Source organism: Scyliorhinus torazame, chromosome 7, assembly GCF_047496885.1.
Source record: "Scyliorhinus torazame isolate Kashiwa2021f chromosome 7, sScyTor2.1, whole genome shotgun sequence".
NCBI lineage: Eukaryota > Metazoa > Chordata > Chondrichthyes > Carcharhiniformes > Scyliorhinidae > Scyliorhinus > Scyliorhinus torazame.
Genome location: NC_092713.1, coordinates 260,026,443 through 260,046,095, shown reverse-complemented (window position 1 = coordinate 260,046,095; position 19,653 = coordinate 260,026,443). Strand labels below are relative to the sequence as shown.

The 19,653-nt window shown below is 45.1% G+C and overlaps 1 protein-coding gene across 2 annotated transcripts in view; it reads right to left on the bottom strand.

Moving 5' to 3' along the window:
- LOC140426992 (rho GTPase-activating protein 26-like) overlaps positions 1 to 19,653 on the bottom strand; it is a 315,317-nt gene that overhangs the window by 30,496 nt on the left and 265,168 nt on the right. For both annotated transcript variants that reach the window (XM_072512347.1, XM_072512348.1), the window contains 2 exons: positions 18,994 to 19,026; positions 12,820 to 12,930 (listed from right to left, as the gene is read on the bottom strand). In XM_072512347.1, coding sequence (XP_072368448.1) covers positions 12,820 to 12,930; positions 18,994 to 19,026 — 144 coding nt within the window. The remainder of the gene's footprint in view (positions 1 to 12,819; positions 12,931 to 18,993; positions 19,027 to 19,653) is intronic.

Sequence of the window (19,653 nt, the reverse complement as noted above, 5' to 3'; positions counted from 1 at the left end):
ACAAGATAGTTTATCTATTACTCCTACTACCACTTCACCACTCTTCACTGGACTTTCCAACCTTGTCTTATATAATGGAACGCTACTCCTTTCACCCTGAATTCCACATATCACCACCTTTTCTGGCAACATTTTTCCCAAACTACATAATTCCTCATCTCTTACCATTAAAGATTGACTAGCCCCTGTATCTCTTAAAATTGTGACTTCTTTACCTGCTCCTACTGATACACATGAGTAAACTTTACCCACACAAGAAAATTCTTTAAAGACATTTGGCACTTTCTTAACAATGACTTCTTGAACAGGCTGTACAATCGTTTGCACCTCCTTCGCTTCTCTTGGGCTTACCTTTACCACTCTAACAAATACCACTGTCTTATCCTGTTTTACCGCATCAGCCTTCCCAGTGCTTTTCTTCACATGGCCTAGTTTATTACAGTGAAAACATTTGAAACTTTTCATTTCTTTTCCACCCTCCTGGATTTCTTTTTAAATCGGAGGTACACTCTCTTTGTTGTCTCCCATCAGATCACCTTTACCTTTACCACTTGAATATTTCTCATGTCCCCAGTTTCTCTCCCTCACCAGCTAAAACTGATGTCGGAAACCAATCTTTGATTGATGGACTAATTCATAATCATCTGCCATTTCCACTGCTAATCTCGCAGTTTTAACCCTCTGTTCTTCCACATGAGCTCTCACTGCATTAGGAATTGAATTTTTAAACTCCTCCAAAAGTATAATTTCTCTGAGAGCTTCATACGCTTGGTCTATTTTCAAAGCCCTTATCCACCTACCAAAATTACTCTGTTTGAGCCTTTCAAACTCCATGTATGTTTGACCAAATTCTCTCCTTAAATTTCTAAACCTTAGTCTGTAAGCTTCAGGCACTAGCTCATATGCACTTAAGATGGATTTCTTCACCTCCTCATACGTTCCAGATACCTACTCCGGTAGTGATGCAAACACTTCACTAGCTCTACCTACCAGCTTTGTTTGAATCAGTAACACCCACATGTCCTGTGGCCATTTCATTGGTTTAGCTACCTTCTCAAATTAAATGAAAAAGGCTTCCACTTACTTCTCGTCAAACCTCGGCAATGCTTGGACATATTTAAAGAGATCCCCACCAAGCCTTCGACTATGACGCTCTTTCTCACTATCCTCATCACTATCATCGAACTGTACGTTTCCCGTTACGTCTGTCAATTTTAACTGATTGTCATGTTTCATGGCCATTTTCTGAAGTTCAAACTCCCTCTCTTTATCTTTTTCCCTGATCTGTATCTCCCTTTCTTTTTCTTTTTGTTCTGCTAGGGCTATTCTTTCTTTTCTTCTTTCTTCTCTCCTTTTCTTTTTCCCCTCTCTCTCCTTCTCTTTCTTTTTCCCCTCTCTCTCTCGTATGCCAGCCGCTTTAGTTCTTTCTCATGTTCCATCTGTTTAATTTGCAACTGAATTTTTGCCATTTCCAATGAGTCAAACTCTATCTCAGGCAACTTTAAATGCTTAACCACCGCCATAATTACCTCATCTTTTCACATTTTGTCAGGTAATGTTAACTGCAACGTTCTTGCTAAATCTAACAGTCTGCTTTTCGTTTCTGTCCGTAAAGTACTACGTGTGACCTTCTCCACCCCCAAAACCTTCTGAGCCTCTGAAAGAGCCATTGTTCACAACACTCTCCCCACTTAAACTAAAATACCACGCCGGAAAAGCAACAAGCCTTCACTGTCTTTAATTTGACAAAAGCCATTCCAATAGATAGACTTTTATCCCGGACGAGCCCCCAATTGTTATGGGCGAGGTGTTTTCAGAACCCCAAAATTTAACATGGAGTTCAACCAACCTTTCCCTTGAATGGATTTGTTGCTTTTCCTCGCACACGGCTTTCTCCCTAGGTGTGGGATTACAATTATGGACACGTGGGTTTTTAAACACAAAACACTGTTTATTCCATGAACTCAACTTAACATCTTAAATAAACATTGGATCTCTTAACACCCCTTACTTCAAAGATAACTCAGAAAATATTGCAACAGTAAATAATTCCTTAAAATGTTCCCTCAAACTTCCAAGAGACTTTTTTTTAAAAATGTTTTTATTAAGAATTTTTCAATAACAATATTTTGCACCTTACAAATCCCCCCCCCCCCCGGTAACAAAGAAAAGAAAAAGAACTCGTGTGGCAAGACATGAACATGGCAAGTCAATAAGCTACAAAACTTTGTAGATTGGATTCTTCCCGTACATGCCAGTTTCCGGATCATTCATGTGTTTTCTTGCTCAAATGCCCCCCAGAGGAACCCCCCTTCCCCCCTCCCCTCCCCCCCCACGAATGATGTCCCCCCCCCATCGCCCCCCTGGGTTGCTGCTGTCCGACCTTCATCTAACGCTCCGCGAGATAGTCTAGGAACGGTTGCCACCGCGTGCAGAACCCCTGTGCAGACCCTCTCAAGGCAAACTTTATCCTTTCCAACTTGATAGACCCTTCCATATCATTTATCCAGGCCTCCACGCTGGGGGGCTTCGCCTCCTTCCACATTAGCAAGATCCTTCGCCGGGCTACTAGGGACGCAAAGGCCAGAATGCCGGCCTCTTTCGCCTCCAGCACTCCCGGCTCGTCCACTACTCCAAATAGTGCTAGCCCCCAGCTTGGCCTGACCCGGACTTTCACCACTGTTCCTGCAACTCCCCTCCAGAACCCCTCCAGTGCCGGACATGACCAAAACATATGGACATGGTTCGCCGGACTTCCTGAGCACCCCCCGCATCTGTCCTCCACCCCAAAGAACCTACTCAGCCTCGCCCCGTCATAAGCGCTCTATGAACCACCTTAAATTGTATCAGGCTAAGCCTGGCACACGCTGAAGAGGAATTAACCCTACTTCGGGCATCAGCCCATAGCCCCTCCTCAATCTCCTCCCCTAACTCCTCTTCCCATTTACCCTTCAGCTCCTCTACCAAAGCCTCCCCCTCTTCTTTCAGCTACTGATATATCGCCGACACCTTGCACTCCTCAACCCATACGCCCGAGATCACCCTATCTTGAATCCCCTGTGCCGGGAGTAGCGGAAATTCCCTCACCTGCCGCCTCACGAACGCCCTCGCTTGCATGTACCTGAAAGCGTTTCCCGGGGGTAGCCCAAACTTCTCCTCCAGCGCCACTAAGCTCGCAAACGTCCCGTCAATGAACAGGTCCCCCATTCTTCTAATCCCTGCCCGATGCCAGCTCTGAAACCCCCCCGTCTATCCTTCCTGGGACAAACCGATGGTTGTCTCTAATCGGGGACCACACCGAGGCTCCCGTCGCACCCCTCTGCCGTCTCCACTGCCCCCAGATCTTTAGCGTTGCCGCCACCACCGGGCTCGTGGTGTACCTCGTCGGCGAGAGCGGCAGCGGTGCCGTCACCAGCGCCCCCAGGCTTGTTCCTTTGCAGGACGCCATCTCCAATCTCTTCCACGCCGCCCCCCTCTCCCTCCATCACCCACTTACGGATCATTGCCACGTTGGCTGCCCAATAATAACCACCCAAATTCGGCAACGCCAACCCTCCTCTGTCTCTGCTACGCTGCAAGAACCCCCTCCTTACCCGCGGGGTCTTGCACGCCCACACAAATCCCATAATGCTCCTGCTTACCCTCTTAAAAAAGGCCTTAGTGATCACAATTGAGAGGCATTGGAATACAAAAAGAAATCTCGGGAGGACCACCATTTTAACCGATTGTACCCTACCCGCCAGCGAGTGGCAACATGTCCCACCTTTTAAAATCCTCCTCCATCTGTTCCACCAACCGCGACAAATTAAGTTTGTGCAGTGCCCCCCAGCTCCTAGCTACCTGAATCCCCAAGTATCGAAAGCTCCTTTCCGCCCTCCTCAACAGTAGGTCGTCTATCCCTCTTCCCTGGTCCCCCGGATGGATCACAAAGAGCTCACTCTTTCCCACATTGAGCTTATAGCCCGAAAAGTCTCCAAACTCCCGTAGGATCTGGATTACCTCAATCATCCCCTCCACTGGATTCGTCACATACAGCAACAGGTCGTTTGCGTACAGCGACACTCTATGTTCCTCTCCCCCTCGAACCACCCCCTTCCATTTCCCTGACTCCCTTAACGCCATGGCCAAAGGTTCAATTGCTAATGTGAATAGCAGAGTGGACAGGGGGCATCCCTGCCTCGTCCCTCGATACAGGCGGAAATACTCCGACCTCCGCCGGTTCGTGGGAGTCTCTCCTCCTCCTTACCTTCCTCCATCCCCCCCCATTTTGGCGCGGGAAAAGGCCCGCGCTTTCCTGAACCAGCCCCGCCCCCTATGGCGCAGCTCCTGTTGCGGCCATTATCCCAGTTCCCTCATCCCCGAGTGTCACCTCCCTACAGCACCGACGCCCACATTCCCCATCATCATCATCTTGTCTACAGAAAAGAAAAAAGGAAATTTTAGGAATTTTAACCAGAACTATACCCACATCCCCATCCATCATCCCACCCATGAAATATTCTTTACCCATATTTACAACCCCATATACAACCACATCCCCTCAGTTCGAGTCCAGTTTTTCCATCTGAATAAAGGTCCAAGCCTCTTCTGGCGTTTCAAAATAATGGTGTAGGTCCTGATAAGTGACCCACAGTCGCGCAGGCTGCAGCATGCTGAACCGGACTCTTTTTTTATGCAGCACCGCCTTGGCCCGGTTGAAGCCAGCTCTCCTCTTTGCCACCTCCGCGCTCCAATCCTGGTATACTCGGATCACCGCGTTCTCCCATCTACTGCTCCGCACCTTCTTGGCCCATCTCAGCACACTTTCTTTGTCCGCGAAGCGATGGAACCTTGCCGCTATCGCCCTTGGCGGCTCATCAGCCTTGGGTCTCCTCGCCAGGACCCGGTGAGCCCCTTCCAGCTCCAGGGGGGTCGGAGAGGCCTCCGCACCCATCAGCGAATGGAGCATCGTACTCACGTACGCCCCGGCATCAGCTCCCTCCACTCCTTCGGGAAGACCCAGAATCCGGAGGTTCTTCCTCCTCGACCTGTTCTCCAGGACCTCAATTCTCTCGGCCCACCTCCTGTGCACCGCCTCGTGTGCCTCCATTTTTACCGCCAGGCCCAGGATCCCGTCCTCGTTGGTATTTACTTCATCATTCACCTCACAAAGCTCCACCGCCTGGGTCTCCTTCAGCCCCTCGATCGCCAACAGCATTGGCGCCAGCACCTCCTTTTGCAGCCCCTCCACACATCGCTTGAGGAACTTCTGCTGGTCTGGCCCCCAGGCTGCTCGCTCTCCGCCATCTTGCCTTTTTCCCCTCGTTTTGGTCTCTGCTCTAGGGCCTCTTTCCTCGTCGTTCCACCGCTGATCTCTGCCATATATTGTGAGGGGGGACTTCACTGCACCTTCCCACACGGGATTAAATCTAAAAAAGTTCCGTTGGGGCTCCTCTAGAGAGCCCGAAAGTCCGTTGTCGCGGGAGCTGCCGAAACGTGCGGCTTAGCTCCGCATCGCCGCAACCGGAACAACTTCCAAGAGACTTAACACCTTTAAACAAAATCACATTAGGTTAAAGGCTTCACTATTATAAGTTTAAATCATCCAAATGATCCTGAGATGGTCTTTTATGGCAGACATCCAGTTCACTGCAAAACACAGACACACACCCAGCTCTTTTCAAAACTGAAACTAAAAACCTGCCAAAACTCAACTGCAAAAATGGCTGAACTGAACTGAGCTCCACCCACTCTATGATATCTCTGTTTTCTTAAAGGTACATTGCTTAAACATCCATGTCTTAAAGGTACCCTCACATGACACTATTCTTTTTCTTGTGTGTTTTAAAATTTGATAAATGTTTTATTTCAATAATTTACAACAATTTTCTTCACCAGAGGGCAGCACGGTGGTGCAGTGGGTTAGCCCTGCTGCCTCACGGCACCGAGGTCCCAGGTTCAATCCCGGCTCTGGAGTTTGCACATTTTCCCCGTGTTTGCGTGGGTTTCGCCCCCACAACCCAAAGATGTGCAGGATAGGTGGATTGAACACGCTAAATTACCCCTTAATTGGAAAAAAATGAATTGGGTACACTAAATTAATTTTTTTAAATAAAAAATTTCTTCACCAGGTGAAAATTCTTTCTCACATTTTTCAAAATCACAAAAATAAACAGTTCAGTCAATTTCCCCTGCTGGGATTTGGGATGCCCTCGCAATGAACATAATTGGAGTTCAAACCACTAGCCTTAGTTTCAACTTCAATGCAATACTGAAGGTGTCTTGCACAGTTGAAGATGTCACCTTTTGGATGGAGAATTGACCAGAGGTCCCACCTGCATTTTTAGGTGGGCATGAAAAATCCCAAATGAGGTGGAGGTTATTCTGCAGCTCTGGTCGATATTTTGTAATATTTTAATTATGCCAGTGGTCAGGGCAAAAATTATAGACAGTGTCGACATGACTATTTAAAGAATCATATTGAGATTGTAAGACATCAGTGACCATCAATTTGCATAACCCTGTTCTGCATCATGAAAGAAAATGAATAATGAATACAATAACCAATACAAGATTACCATGAAAATAATATTACCTAAAATTGTAAAAGATGATATGTGCGTGTGTACAGAGCCAAACTGATGAAATGTTGGACATTCTTAATCAAAGGACTGGAGTACACGGGTGCGTAGGGCAACATTCATTGAACGTTTTGCACTCTGTATTTATTTTTATTCAATCTAGGATTTCCTGGATGTTGTAAATGAAATACTCTGGTCTACATTTAACAGCCAAACCATCAGATTTACAGTTAGGTGGGTGCAGATAGCTGTGAGACAAGATCCTTCTTATGGGAGAGAGAGCATCAAGAGACTTCAGCTCATGTTTGCGACTTTGTTTCTGTACTGAATATTATATTACCAGAATCTCGGATCTTTTGAGTAATTCTGGAAACAATGGAAAAGGCTGACAATTATATAAAAACAAGTGTCAAGCAGAAAGAATCATACAACCTTTGCAATGACATGTCAATGACTTATTAGAAATTGAAAGTTAGTTATTTGGTACAGCGAAGAGGTCTGTTGACAGCCATTGAGGTTAATAGCCATTGATCAATGGTGAAACAGTAAATATACTTGGAAACATGCTTGTACACTTGAACCCTTTGTTTCTTCATATACATTTACATGGTTTGGCAGAGGATATCAAGAATGAAAATTATACTATATAATTAATCATTACAGCCCTTAGCAAAATGTTTAATATACTTTATAGTAAGGATATGTTTTCATTAAATTGAAAATACAATGCACATCATTACTAATGAAATAGTAATACATTTCCAAAATTATTTATCTTGCAATACTTAATCAAGACTTTCCAGTCTGGATATGCAAATCTCATTGGTTGATTAGATTTGCCACATTTAACCATCAATCTAAAACAAAAAAATTGCATTTACTGACAAGCTATTTTGCATTTATACCAGGTATCATTCCTCTATGAAGTCATATCTTACACTGAAGAAATAGTCACAACTATTAAAGGGCCACATACATATGAAAAAAAATACCATAAATTCTGCTGAAAAGAAAATCTCACTCTTAAAACTGATTTTCAAATAGCTACAGAAACATAAACCATAGCTTAGTCTTTTCCCCTCATAGTCGTAAATTAATAACACAAGGTTACCTTTGTGAAAAAAAATATCAACATCAAATTGAGTCAGACTCCTCGGTCCAGATTTTCATCATGTTGACATGCCTCTCTATCATGGTGAGAATAGCGCAAGCGGCTGAAAATCCCAAGTCCCAGAGCATCGCAATTTCAATTTTCATGTTATCTATTTTATGGAGGTAGCTGACCATATAGATCATCACTTTGCTTCCACAGAAGTGGCATTCTGGTAGCCTTGAAGTGTATAACCTGAAGTATGCAGATTTGAGTCCTTACAGTGCAGAAGGAGGCCATTTGGCCCATTGAGTCTGCACCAACCCTTCAAACGAGCACTCTACCTAGGCTCATTCCTCCACCCCATCTCCGCAGCCACGCACATTTATCATGAACGATCCACCTAACTGGCACAACATTATACACTAAGTGCAATTTAGCATGGCCAATCCAAACAAATTCACAAAGTTTAGGCTTGTGCTTAGCAGGGCGGCATGGTGGCACCTGCACATCTTTGGACTGTGGGAAGAAAACGGAGCAACATGAGAAAACTCACGCAGACACGGGGAGAATGTGCAATCTACACAGATAGCCACCCAAGGCCGGACTCAATCGCGGGTCCCTGGTGCTGTGAGGCAGCAGTGCTAACCACTGTACCGCCATGCAGCCCTGCTAAGCACAAGTCTAAACTTTTTGAATTTGTTTGGATAGCCGGAGAAACCCCTTTGGAAAGATAAGGTATAGCTTTGGATCTGGTTCCGGGACACTTTTGAGGATTTCAGATATACGTTGGAATTGTTAAAAGTAGGCATAAATGTGCATAGAAAGTGCATTAACACATTACTGACAAGCTCATTGAAACAGTCAACAGATCTATCAAAATCAACTGTCAAAGGGACCTTAAAAACTCAGGAACACCTGTAGATGGGAGCTATCAAGTTGTTAAGGCATTTAAAAGCCCTGTCCTTTAAATCTTGGAAAAATATTCTGGTAATTGAAGCAGACTTGCTTACTATTTAATTCTGTTGACATAAATAATGACTGAATTAGTGCTGCAAGACTGACTTCACAGCCATCCACTGCCACAGTGGAATGCCTGCCATTTCACAGTTTGATTCACAGCTACAAGTGATTATAGACTCCTTGTTGTGGGATTATGAATTCCACTGCTTGTTGTTATAAGGGATTTTGCGACTTCCGGTTGCGGCTATGCGGCTAAGTCGCACGTTCGGCAGCTCCCGCAAAAAACTGACTTTTGGGCTCTTTTCAGGGCCCCCAACGGCATTCTTTAGACGTTTCCCACTGTGGGAAGGAGTACAATAGTTCCCCGACAGTATATGGCTTTTACCAGGAGCGGGGCGACTAAAAAAGTGGTGGTGGACCCGAAGAAGATGCGCGGGAAGAAGACCAAAATGGCGGCAGGCGGGGACCAGGCAACGTGAATGCAGTGGGCGCAGCAGCAACAGGAGGTTATCCAGCGCTGCTTTAGGGAGATTAAAGCGGACCTGCTTGAGCCGATGAAGGCTTCTATCGATAAGCTGCTGGAGACACAGACGGCTCAGGGGGTGGCGATCCGCGAGGCCCGACAAAAGATCTCCGACAATGAGGACGAGATCTTAGGCCTGGCGGTAAAAGTGGAGGCGCACCACAAGAAATGGCAGGAGCGGTTCGAGGAGATGGAGAATCGATCGAGGCGGAAGAACTTGCTGATTCTGGGCCTCCCGGAGGGGCTGGAGGAGCCGGACGTGGGGGCCTATGTGGTCACCATGTTGAACTCCCTGATGGGAGCGGGGTCCTTTCAGGGGCCCCTGGAGCTGGAAGGGGCCCATAGAGTGCTGGCGAGGAGGCCCAAGGCTAACGAACCTCCGCGGGCGGTTCTTGTGCGGTTTCACCGGTTCGCTGATCAGGAGTGTGTGCTCAGGTGGGCCAAGAAGGAGAGGAGCAGCAGGTGGGAGAACGCGGAGGTTCGAATATACCAGGACTGGAGTGCGGAGGTGGCGAAGGAGGAGGGCCGAGTACAATCAAGCGAAGGCGGTGCTGCACAAGAAGGGGGTGAAGTTTGGCATGTTGCAGCCGTCGCGACTGTGGGTCACCTACAAGGACCGGCACCATTATTTTGAGCCTCCGGAGGAGGCGTGGACCTTTGTTCATGCCGAGAAGTTGGACACAGATTGAGGGTCGAGATGGGCGTTTGGGGATTGCGCTGATATGTTACTTTTTGAGGGGGGTCCTTTGCTCATGGTTTTTCTCTTTCTGGTTCGGTGAGGGTGGTTAGGGCGGGTTGGGCACTATTTTGGTTGGGTTGGTCGTGGGGGGGCTCTTGGAGGGGGGTAAGCAAATGGAACAGGGATGGATGGCCGGCAGTGTGATGGGGCCCCGCGGGTGAGGGGGAGGCCCGCGTCGGGGCTGAGGGGACTGGGCCTGTAAAAGGAGCTGCGTCAGAGGTGGCGGGGCCCGGTAGGTGGTAAGCGCGTGCTTTTTCCTGCGCTGAAGACTGGAGGGGGTGGGGCCGGGGTGGGGAAGCGAGGGTTCTTTCCCACGCTTGGGATGGAAGGGGGTGGTGGAGAGCCTGCGGATGGGGAATGGAAGAGGAGGGTGTGACACACAATGGGAGGAGTTGAAGGAGAGGCGGGAGTGGCCGGGGTCAGCAGGAGTCAGCTGACTTGCGTAAGTACAATGGGGGGAGTAAAGCAGCTCAGAGGGGTCCTAGCCGGGGGGGGGAGGGGGGTATCAATTTGCTGCTGCTATGGTCAAGGGGGAGCTGGAGCGAGTGCGGGGGGGTTTGAGACGGGGGTCTGCCGCAGTGGGGAACGGGCCAGGCGTGAGGTGCGGGCACGTGGTTGGCCGAGGAGGGGTTATGGCTAGTTGGCGGGGGAGGGTAGCCCCCTGAGCCGGCAGATAACCTGGAATGTAAGGGGACTGAACGGGCTGGTCAAGCGGGCCCGCGTGTTCGCGCACCTGAAGGGGCTGAAGGCGATGTGGTCATGCTCCAGGAGACACACCTGAAGGTGGCAGACCAGGTAAGATTGAGGAAAGGGTGGGTAGGTCAGGTGTTTCATTCGGGGCTGGATGCCAAAAATCGAGGGGTGGCGATCTTGGTGGGAAAGAAGGTGTCATCGAGCATTGTGGCAGACAATAGCCATAGGTACGTAATGGTTAGTGGTAAGCTGCAGGGAGAGAGGGTAGTACTGGTCAATGTGCATGCCCCGAACTGGGACAATGCTGGTTTTATGCGGCGCATGTTGGGTCGGATGCCAGATATGGAAGTGGGCGGCCTGATAATGGGGGGAGACTTTAACATGGTGTTGGATCCGGCACTGGATCGCTCCAGGTCTAGGACGGGTAGGAAGCCAGCGGCGGCTAAGGGGGTTTATGGACCAGGAGCATAATGGGGTTTGTGTGGGCGCGAGGGACTCCGAGGGTGAGACGGGTGTTCCTGGAACAGAGTAGAGATATGGGGGGGGCTGGCGCTGCCCAATCTCTGTATGTACTACTGGGCCGCTGTACAATGCGACAATGGTGCGCAAGTGGGTGATGGAGGGGGAGGGGGCTGCATGGAAGAGGCTGGGGACGGCGTCCTGTGTGGGTCCGAGTCTGGGGGCACTGGCAACGGCGCCGCTGCCGCTCCCTCCAAGGAGGTATACCACGAGCCCGGTAGTGGCAGCTGCCCTCAAAGTCTGGGGGCAGTGGAGGAGGCACAGAGGGGAAGTTGGGGGGTCGGTGTGGAGCCCAATACGGGGGAACCACCGGTTCGTCCCAGGGAGAACAGATGGAGGGTTTTCAGGGTGGCATACGGCAGGGATACGAAGGTTGGGAGACCTGTTTGTGGACGGGAAGTTCGCAAGCCTGGGTGAGTTGGAGAAGTATGGGCTCCCCCCGGGGAACACCTTCAGGTACTTACAGGTAAGGGCGTTTGCCAGGCGGCAGGTGGTGGAATTCCAGCGGCTGCTGCCACGCACAGTACAGGACAGGGTGCTCTCGGGGGGTGGGCGGGAGTGGGGAAAATCTCAGAAACTTACCAGGTGATGCAGGAGGAGGAGGCGGTCTCGGTGGTGGAGGTGAAAGGTAAGTGGGAGGAGGAGTTGGGAGAGGAGATCGAGGATGGGACAAGTTTACTTTATTTGTTTATTTACACTGGGGGATCTGAGGGGGTGTATATACGTGCTATGTTGGCTCTGTGTTAAGTTGGGGTGTTAATTTATTATTTCCGTACAGGGGGAGGGGGATATGGAGGGTTATTTTTTGACTGTTTTGTATTTAACCCTGTTGGGTTCCTTTTTCATTTTGTTATTGATATTCTGTGACAACCTTAATAAAAATTATTTTTTTTAAAAAGAAGGGATTTTGCGCTTGAATGAAATGTTTGCTGTTATTCGGCTTTTATTTAATTGAGAGAACATAAATGTATTAAATGAGGTTTTTTTTAATGGAGAATGTTTTTTTCAATAGTGGAGACTGCAATAGACACTTAGAGCAATTTTTTACAGAGAACTTTATTTTATCTCAGCACTACATTGGTCCTGAGGTATGCAGATAGTAGATACCAGGTATGTTGGCATGATAGATGCAAGGGGAAAGGGTGATGGGTGGGTGAGGGATGGGTTGCCACTTCAATTACATAGGGGCTATAAAGGGCCATGGGGGAAGAGGGCATTAGTGGGGCATGAGGCAGCATGAAGGTCATGGGAGGAGGCTTGAGGGGCATAGGTTAGCATGGCGGGAAATAGGGGCCATTTGGGGTTGGTGGGGAATGAGAAGTATGTTCGTGTGTATGTGGTGGGGGTGGCGGTAGGGGAGTGCTGGTTAGGATTGGAGGGATATTTTATTCTTTATTTTTAAACTTTGTACACTGTCGGGTCGCTGAGGAAGGCCTCCCACCTAGTCTGCCTCCGTAGCCGACCTCCTCCTCAGTTCTTTCCAGGTCGCCCACGCAAAGCTGGTCTAACCCAGCTTCTTCCCCGACCCAAACAAAAATCCAATGTCTGGGTTGCCATTTTTAAAGACTGGATTCACAGAATTCTCCTGTCAATGTGCACCCAACCCAGAAGTGAAAACCTGAGCCCTGACGTATACACACAATTAACAAAACTGTAAAACCTTTTGGAGGAGGGTTGGGTTTCTCCTCACACACCGAAGAAATTAACAGTTAAAAAAAAAATTGTACCACACCTGGCAGTGGAGGAGTCGCTGGAGGTTGAGGAAACAGGTACTGGACTTGAAGGTGCTGAAACCATGGGCAGCGAGGGTGATGTTGGTGAGCCGGGACTGGGAGGGAGACGACTAGAAATTCAATAAGTAGTGTTAAAAACAGAAAGAAAATTAAACAAAAATGACAACAAATAGAGGTGATAATTCTAGGATTAGTTCAGAGATCTAGGGTTGGCATGCCATATTAAGGATTTATTTGTGAACTTTTGAATATTTTCGCAAGTTTTCAACATGGTTGGAAACAAGACTTCTTTCAATAGTACACTGAACTCCAAATAAACAGGAACATATCACAACACAGAATTATAGTTGTACTCACTCACATTTTGGTAGAATTTCTGGTTCAAGGAAATATTACCAAGACCTAGTGCTATAGCTTTTAATGTCCATTACTCGTACCACTTAGTTAATGCATCAAATGGAAGAATTAGGAAAATCTGATTTGGGATCTTTTTCTCATAGCTTAATATAGCTGCATAATTTCCTGTCCACCAGTTTGTGATCAGCATCATTGACAGCAATGCAATGTCGATGTTGAAGACCTCTTTGCCAACTGCTGACTCAAATGCTGATTATTCTCAAGGGTACAATAAGGCAATCCAAAGTCAGATTTCTCCCAGCAGAGAAGAAAATACTTGGGGAAAGAGATTGTGCAACAATGAAGGATGAGAAAGAAGACAGCTTCCACTGGCAGCATTAACTTTAGTAACTCTGCACAACAATTAACCTTTTTGAATTCATACAGCTTTCTCCTCAGCCTGGTGTCCTGGCAATCCATTCAGGAAAATGCTAGTAAAATGACTTAACTGGCATATTAAATAGGCCATAACAGCCAAAGCACGATGCGATCATTGGGAAAATTGAGGGTCATGCAGAATTAACAACAGACTCCCCAATCAGCAGAAATAGTTCATCTTTATCTACCCTATCAATTCTTCTTAATAACTTGAAAAGTTTGATTGAACCACCTCTCAACCATCTACATTTCAGGGAATACAATCCTAGTTTGTGTAATCTCTCACCATAATTTAACCCTTGGATCTTGATATCATTTTTGTTAACCTATGCTGAACTCCTTCCAAGGCCAATATATTCTTTTTAAGGTGTGATGCCCAGAACTGCTCATTGATTACACTTTACCGGGAGAACAAAGAGGAAACCACTTATTTAGAACTGCCATTAAAGTACTTAAAGACAAATGGGGATGAACCGTTGAAGTCAAGGAGCTTCTCCACACCATCCACAAACTAAGAATGGGAGAGTGTCATTGTTTTGGAAACTGAGAGCAATAATTCCATTACACAAAAAGGAGGTGAGGAAGGTGTGAAGGAATTTAGTCTGTCTAGTGGGCCAGGGGCAACATTTGTTAAAGTGTTCCTCAGTGGGACATAGGATTACAAGTCTGAGGTGAAGTCAGCATAACTTCAAAAGTGGATATGGTGACCTGAGCAGATGTTTAAAATTGAACAATCGAAAGGTACATGGCAAACATCAATGTTCTGTATATTTGAAATATGCATATAACTTGGAACAAATAGTGATGTTGTTGGGAAACATGGAGTAACCTGGGGAGGCAGTGGCGTAGTGGTATTGTCACTGGACCAGTAGAGACCCAGAACAAGATCAGGGGACTTGGGTACAAATCCCACCACGGCAAATGGTGAAATTTGAATTACATTTTTAAAAAATCTGGAATTAAAAGTCTAATGAGACTGTTTGCTAATATCCTTGAGGGAAGGAAATCATTACCTGGTCTGGCCTACAGTGTGACTCCAGACCACAATGTGGTTGACTCTCAGATGCTCTCTGAAATGGGGGGCAGTTAGGGATTGGCAATAAATGCTAGCTCAGTCAGCAATGCCCACATCCCCATAGCGAATTTAAAAAAATCATTGGGTTAACTTTAATGATTGCCAGACTACGATGATAATTTATGTAAGGGAGCTAAAAATGTTTGAAATTTAAATGAAAAATGTTCGAATGGTTCAGAGGGGATTGTGTCGGGGTTTTGGTTATTTTCTTTAATATTGTCAGGTGACAAATAATAAGTGATGTATTAGGGAGAAAGCTAGTGAATTACTGACCCAAAGCATTAAGGGAAAATGAGGCAGTTCTTGGCCTGAAATGTTAGCTGTTTCTTTCTTCACAGATGCTATCAGACCAGCTGAGTATTTCCAGCATTTTCTGCTTTTACTATAAGGGAAGGTTAGGCCACATAGTAAGCCACCTTAAAATTGTGAAGGGTGTTTATATTCTCATTGGTTGCCATTCTCAAAACAACCAAGAAGCTGATTGATGAAGGATGAAGAAAAGTAGCTCATTGGCAGCTTTCCAAAGATCTAAATCATAGATTGCACAAAGAAGAGCACAGATGAATGGAGAAAGAATCAAGTGAAAAGTGTTAAGAAATTGAAGTGTGGATGACTTAATATACCTTGGAAGTTGCATGGGCTGCAAGAACAAGATAAAGAGAAACATTGCTTTTGATGACTAATGAAACCAAGGTGATGGATGAAAGACATTGTAAAACAAATGAGAATCGAAGAGATTGGATGTCTTTGGAATGAGAGTGCACAAGGAGGAATCTATGTAAAATAAGTCAACAGTTGCAGATAAATGCCAAGAAAGAAATATATGGCTAGGAAATCTGGTCCAGGTCTGGGAAAACACAAGAGAGAGCAACGAAAGTGAATAGTCTGAAGAAAAATGGAAATCATGTTTAAGAGAGCAGCAGGACATCTTCAACACAGATCTTTCGGAAAGAGAAATGATAATTAATTAGGCAACATAAATAAAAAAGCACAATACTGCAGCTGGAAGAACCCTAAAACACAAATAGAAAATGTTTCAAACATAGCAAGTTGAGCAGGTCTGCGGAGAGTATACAAGACAATGTTTTGTTTAGATACTGTGGAAACAAGAGTTCACATCCAATGCCTTGGCTGTCAATGGATCAGCAACAATGAGTTAAAACAATGTTCTACTGAGCATGGAATGCAGTGTGCAAGTGAGCCTAAGGCAAGGATATCTTCTCAGATAAAGGGCGGTATAGAATGTTTAAAAGTCTCTCAGCTATGCATGCGATAGGTTGGAATATATTAAATTGTGCACTGGTGTTAATGCTAATAAAATGGTGGGAAGGGCTTAAGAGGGCAATATAACCAAGATAATAAAATTATTAGAAGAAAGTGAGATGATCTAAGAGCATTCTGCAGGCAAAATGCTGTTATTCTGATACCACTTTTATGTCTTTGATGTACCATGATTTATTAGTGCTATGCATGGAATGCGGAGATCGAAGGGATAATTACGAAGTATGTGAGACTCTGTATGCTGAGCATATACTGGAAATGTGTCTGAGCACACACAATAGAATCACAATGCATGATGTCTCAAAAAAACCTGACCCTGCACATATTGATACTCTAGTTTAAAGTAACACAGCTAATTAAAACAAGAAAGTAGTTCACTCCAACAGAGACCAATTCTGAAAAACTAGACATTAAGGGTGGAATTCTCCATTCCAGAAACTAAGTGCTTCCGCCAGCGGAGAATCGGGACTGTGTCCTGCTGGGAGCTAGGAGTGTAGCAAAGGTGGAACTTACAGACCTCTGCTATGCAAAATAAGGCCTAGCAGTGAACATGCTGGTTTTCTAGCACTTACTGGTGTTGGGCCGCCATTTTGAACGGGCACCCTGATCCCAGCGTTCAGAAACAGGCCTCCCCCACCCCCCCCAACTGACAAAAGTAGAACCCCAAACCCCTCATTAAAGGGAGGCACCATCTACCTCCACCACAGGATTAACAGGTCACCCCCCTCAACCAAACCACAAACGTGTGAGGGTGACCCAGCACCCCCCACCCACACACTCCCAGCAGCTAAGTGCTTTCACTTCCTCTTTTCTAAGGGCAGAAAGCATTCAGATGCATTCAAGCATGAAAGGGAAGATAAATAAACACACATCCTGGCAGCTGTGTTTAAACCATTAAGCTGTCAATCAAAGAATAGTTAATGGTACTACACTGTGAAACTGAGAGAATGCTAAGCATTTCAAAGGATCTCAGGGGATTTCAAGGATTTTCAAGTGACACTTCAAAAGCAGCCATTTTAAAAGCATAGGACTGAGGGAGTTAATGTGAGGAAAGGGAAAGCTTTCCTGGCCTTAATCCTGAGCAGGAAGAACGCTGTGGCCGACAGGGCGGGTCTGGAGACTGGGGAAGGGGTCTGCCATCCACCCCTGAACTCATTTTTGGGCTGACGTGTGATTATCTGCCTGATCGGGATTCCTTATCTTAGCAGTGGGGAACGGAGAATCCTAGCCTAAATGTCACCTTTTGGTCGCTCCACAAATGCTGCATGGCTTTTTGGGTGTTACTGATACTTCCAGTTTTTGTTTCAAATTTCCAGCATCATACAGAATGCGTACAGAAAAGTTTGGTATCAGCTGAGGGGACAAAGTGAGTAACTAAAGTAACAGCATTCATGCAGCAACAGAGCTGATGACAGTAAAAATAAAGCAATAAGCATGGAACAGAGAACGTGTGCCAAATGGGAAATGGGCAAAACTCACGCAGTTTATCTGCACAAAGGAAGAGCAAACTGGAAGACAGAAAACAAGCAAAAGGAAGCACACAAAAGTAGTATTGGGTGGATTTGATGGTCAATCCAACGATGAAGAGGGTGTAATTAAAGTCATAACTTTCTCCAACTTCCACAAAAACCTCAAGTGTTCATCAATTATCTATTAACTGAAAGACAAATCTGTAAAGTAATTGTAAATAAACAAACAAATTTCACATTTTAATCTAATAAATTTGATGTTAAATTTATTTTAAGGCACCTGTTGAAATGATGAATAGCTGAATAATCTAAAATTAGATTCCGATATAAAGATTTGAAAAATGTCCTTCGATCTTCTGTTTATATAAACGTTGGTCAAAATAACCTGCCATCAATTTAATTAACAATTAGTTACCAATTTGTCAGAATTGAGCTGAACTTCCAAACAAATAACTTTGAACATCTTCTGACAATTTAATATTAGGGCAATATTAGATCGTCTTTTGTGGGCATCCTAAATCAATCTTTAACCTTGAGGTTTCCAAGGTTGGCTCGAATCCCCACAGTTCCTTGTGGATTCTGCAAGGGCATGTTGTTATGGATATCAAAAACACACATTTTTCAAAATTTTTGTAGGCTTATAAAGGTTTAAAGTTGGCAATGTTGATGCAAAAATTAAAAAGAAGCAGCTGATCATTATTGTGTGTTAGGACACAAATGCTCACATGGTGAATTTCTGACTTATCCCATATGTCTGTACAAATGTTTAGTAATGGGAATTCTGGAAAGAAAGGGGGAACAGGATAGAAACATAAAGTGCCACTTTAGTGAACTAATGTGACCCAATTTTTTTCACCAGCCAGTAAATCAGATGATATTATCAGTGGCATTAATATATCTAAGAGGCAACATATACATCCCCTGCATAGGTAGGCTCCTAACTAGTTGATTAAGATTAGCTTTTGACTAAAGTGTCTAATGCATTTCCATAGCTGTTACACAGCATATGAAAATGGTGACCATTGCAAGGTACATCAATTTATTGGCAATAAAATCAAGGAACAATAAACAACATATTGTAATAATGAAATTAAAGCTCTTCAGGGTAATTGATGCTTAGGGAAAATATCTTGGAACCAACAAACAGGGCTCAATGCTTTTGAGGCTCAAATTTGTCATATAATTGTCAGAAGCTGTAGTTTTTAAATGAAGGATAACTAGAAATCCACAAAACTATTTAGCTCAAACTGGAGGACATTGATTAGTTTTGGATTTAGCAATTGTTCTTGTACTTTCTATTTTTTAAGTCTTCTTATAACCTAAATCAATCTCAATCAAGAGGACAATTGAGTTTTGCTCTACAGTTAACCAACATGAGATGCTGTGTTGTGACTCTGTTCAAGATCTATACTAAAAGATCTAGAAATCACAATGTGGAGAATTGTGGACATGCTACAATTCCATTGCACAGCTTATTGGTGACTCAGATGTTAGCACACTACACCATTATTGTAGCGTTCTTAACACTGGTGGAATTACAGACTCCATTAATGATAAATAGCATATATACATACCTACTGAGACTGGGTTTTCTTTTGGGGTTTAACCTGTAAACATTAAGACAGATATACTTGGTCAACTACATTTCCTTCATTTAGTAAATCAGGTTTGGATACATGTCGAAACAATCTTTATTTGCATAAGAAGTAATACCTGTGCATATCGCTTGTCCATGCCACTTGATTAGTGTCCCCAATGAGCCAATTCACGCTTTAGGTTAGCCCACCCAAGGCACAAAAAAATTCACTGTATGCAGCTACTGGTAAAATGCCATCTTAAGTAGCACTGGATGCTTTCATGGTATTAAAATTTATAAAGTTCAATTTAGAATAATATATTACAATCATAAAATTCCAATTTTCAGATCTGGCTCATGAAACCACATCCTTTATCATCAGAAATTGCCGCTGTGTATGAGGTTTTGCATTTGGTACTAAAGAATAGAGCCACATAAATGATAAAAATTAATTCTGAGGCCTCAAATAATATGTAGGGTGAGATTTTCCAGCCTCCCAGCTGTGTGTTTCTCGGCGGCAGGAGGTGGCATGCTGTTCATTGGCAGAGGGATTCTCTGTTTCCGCTGCCGTCAATGGGAATTTCCATTGAAGCCACCCCATGCCACCGGGAAACCTGCAGGAGAGGGTGCGATGCCGGCAGGACCAGAGAATCCCGCC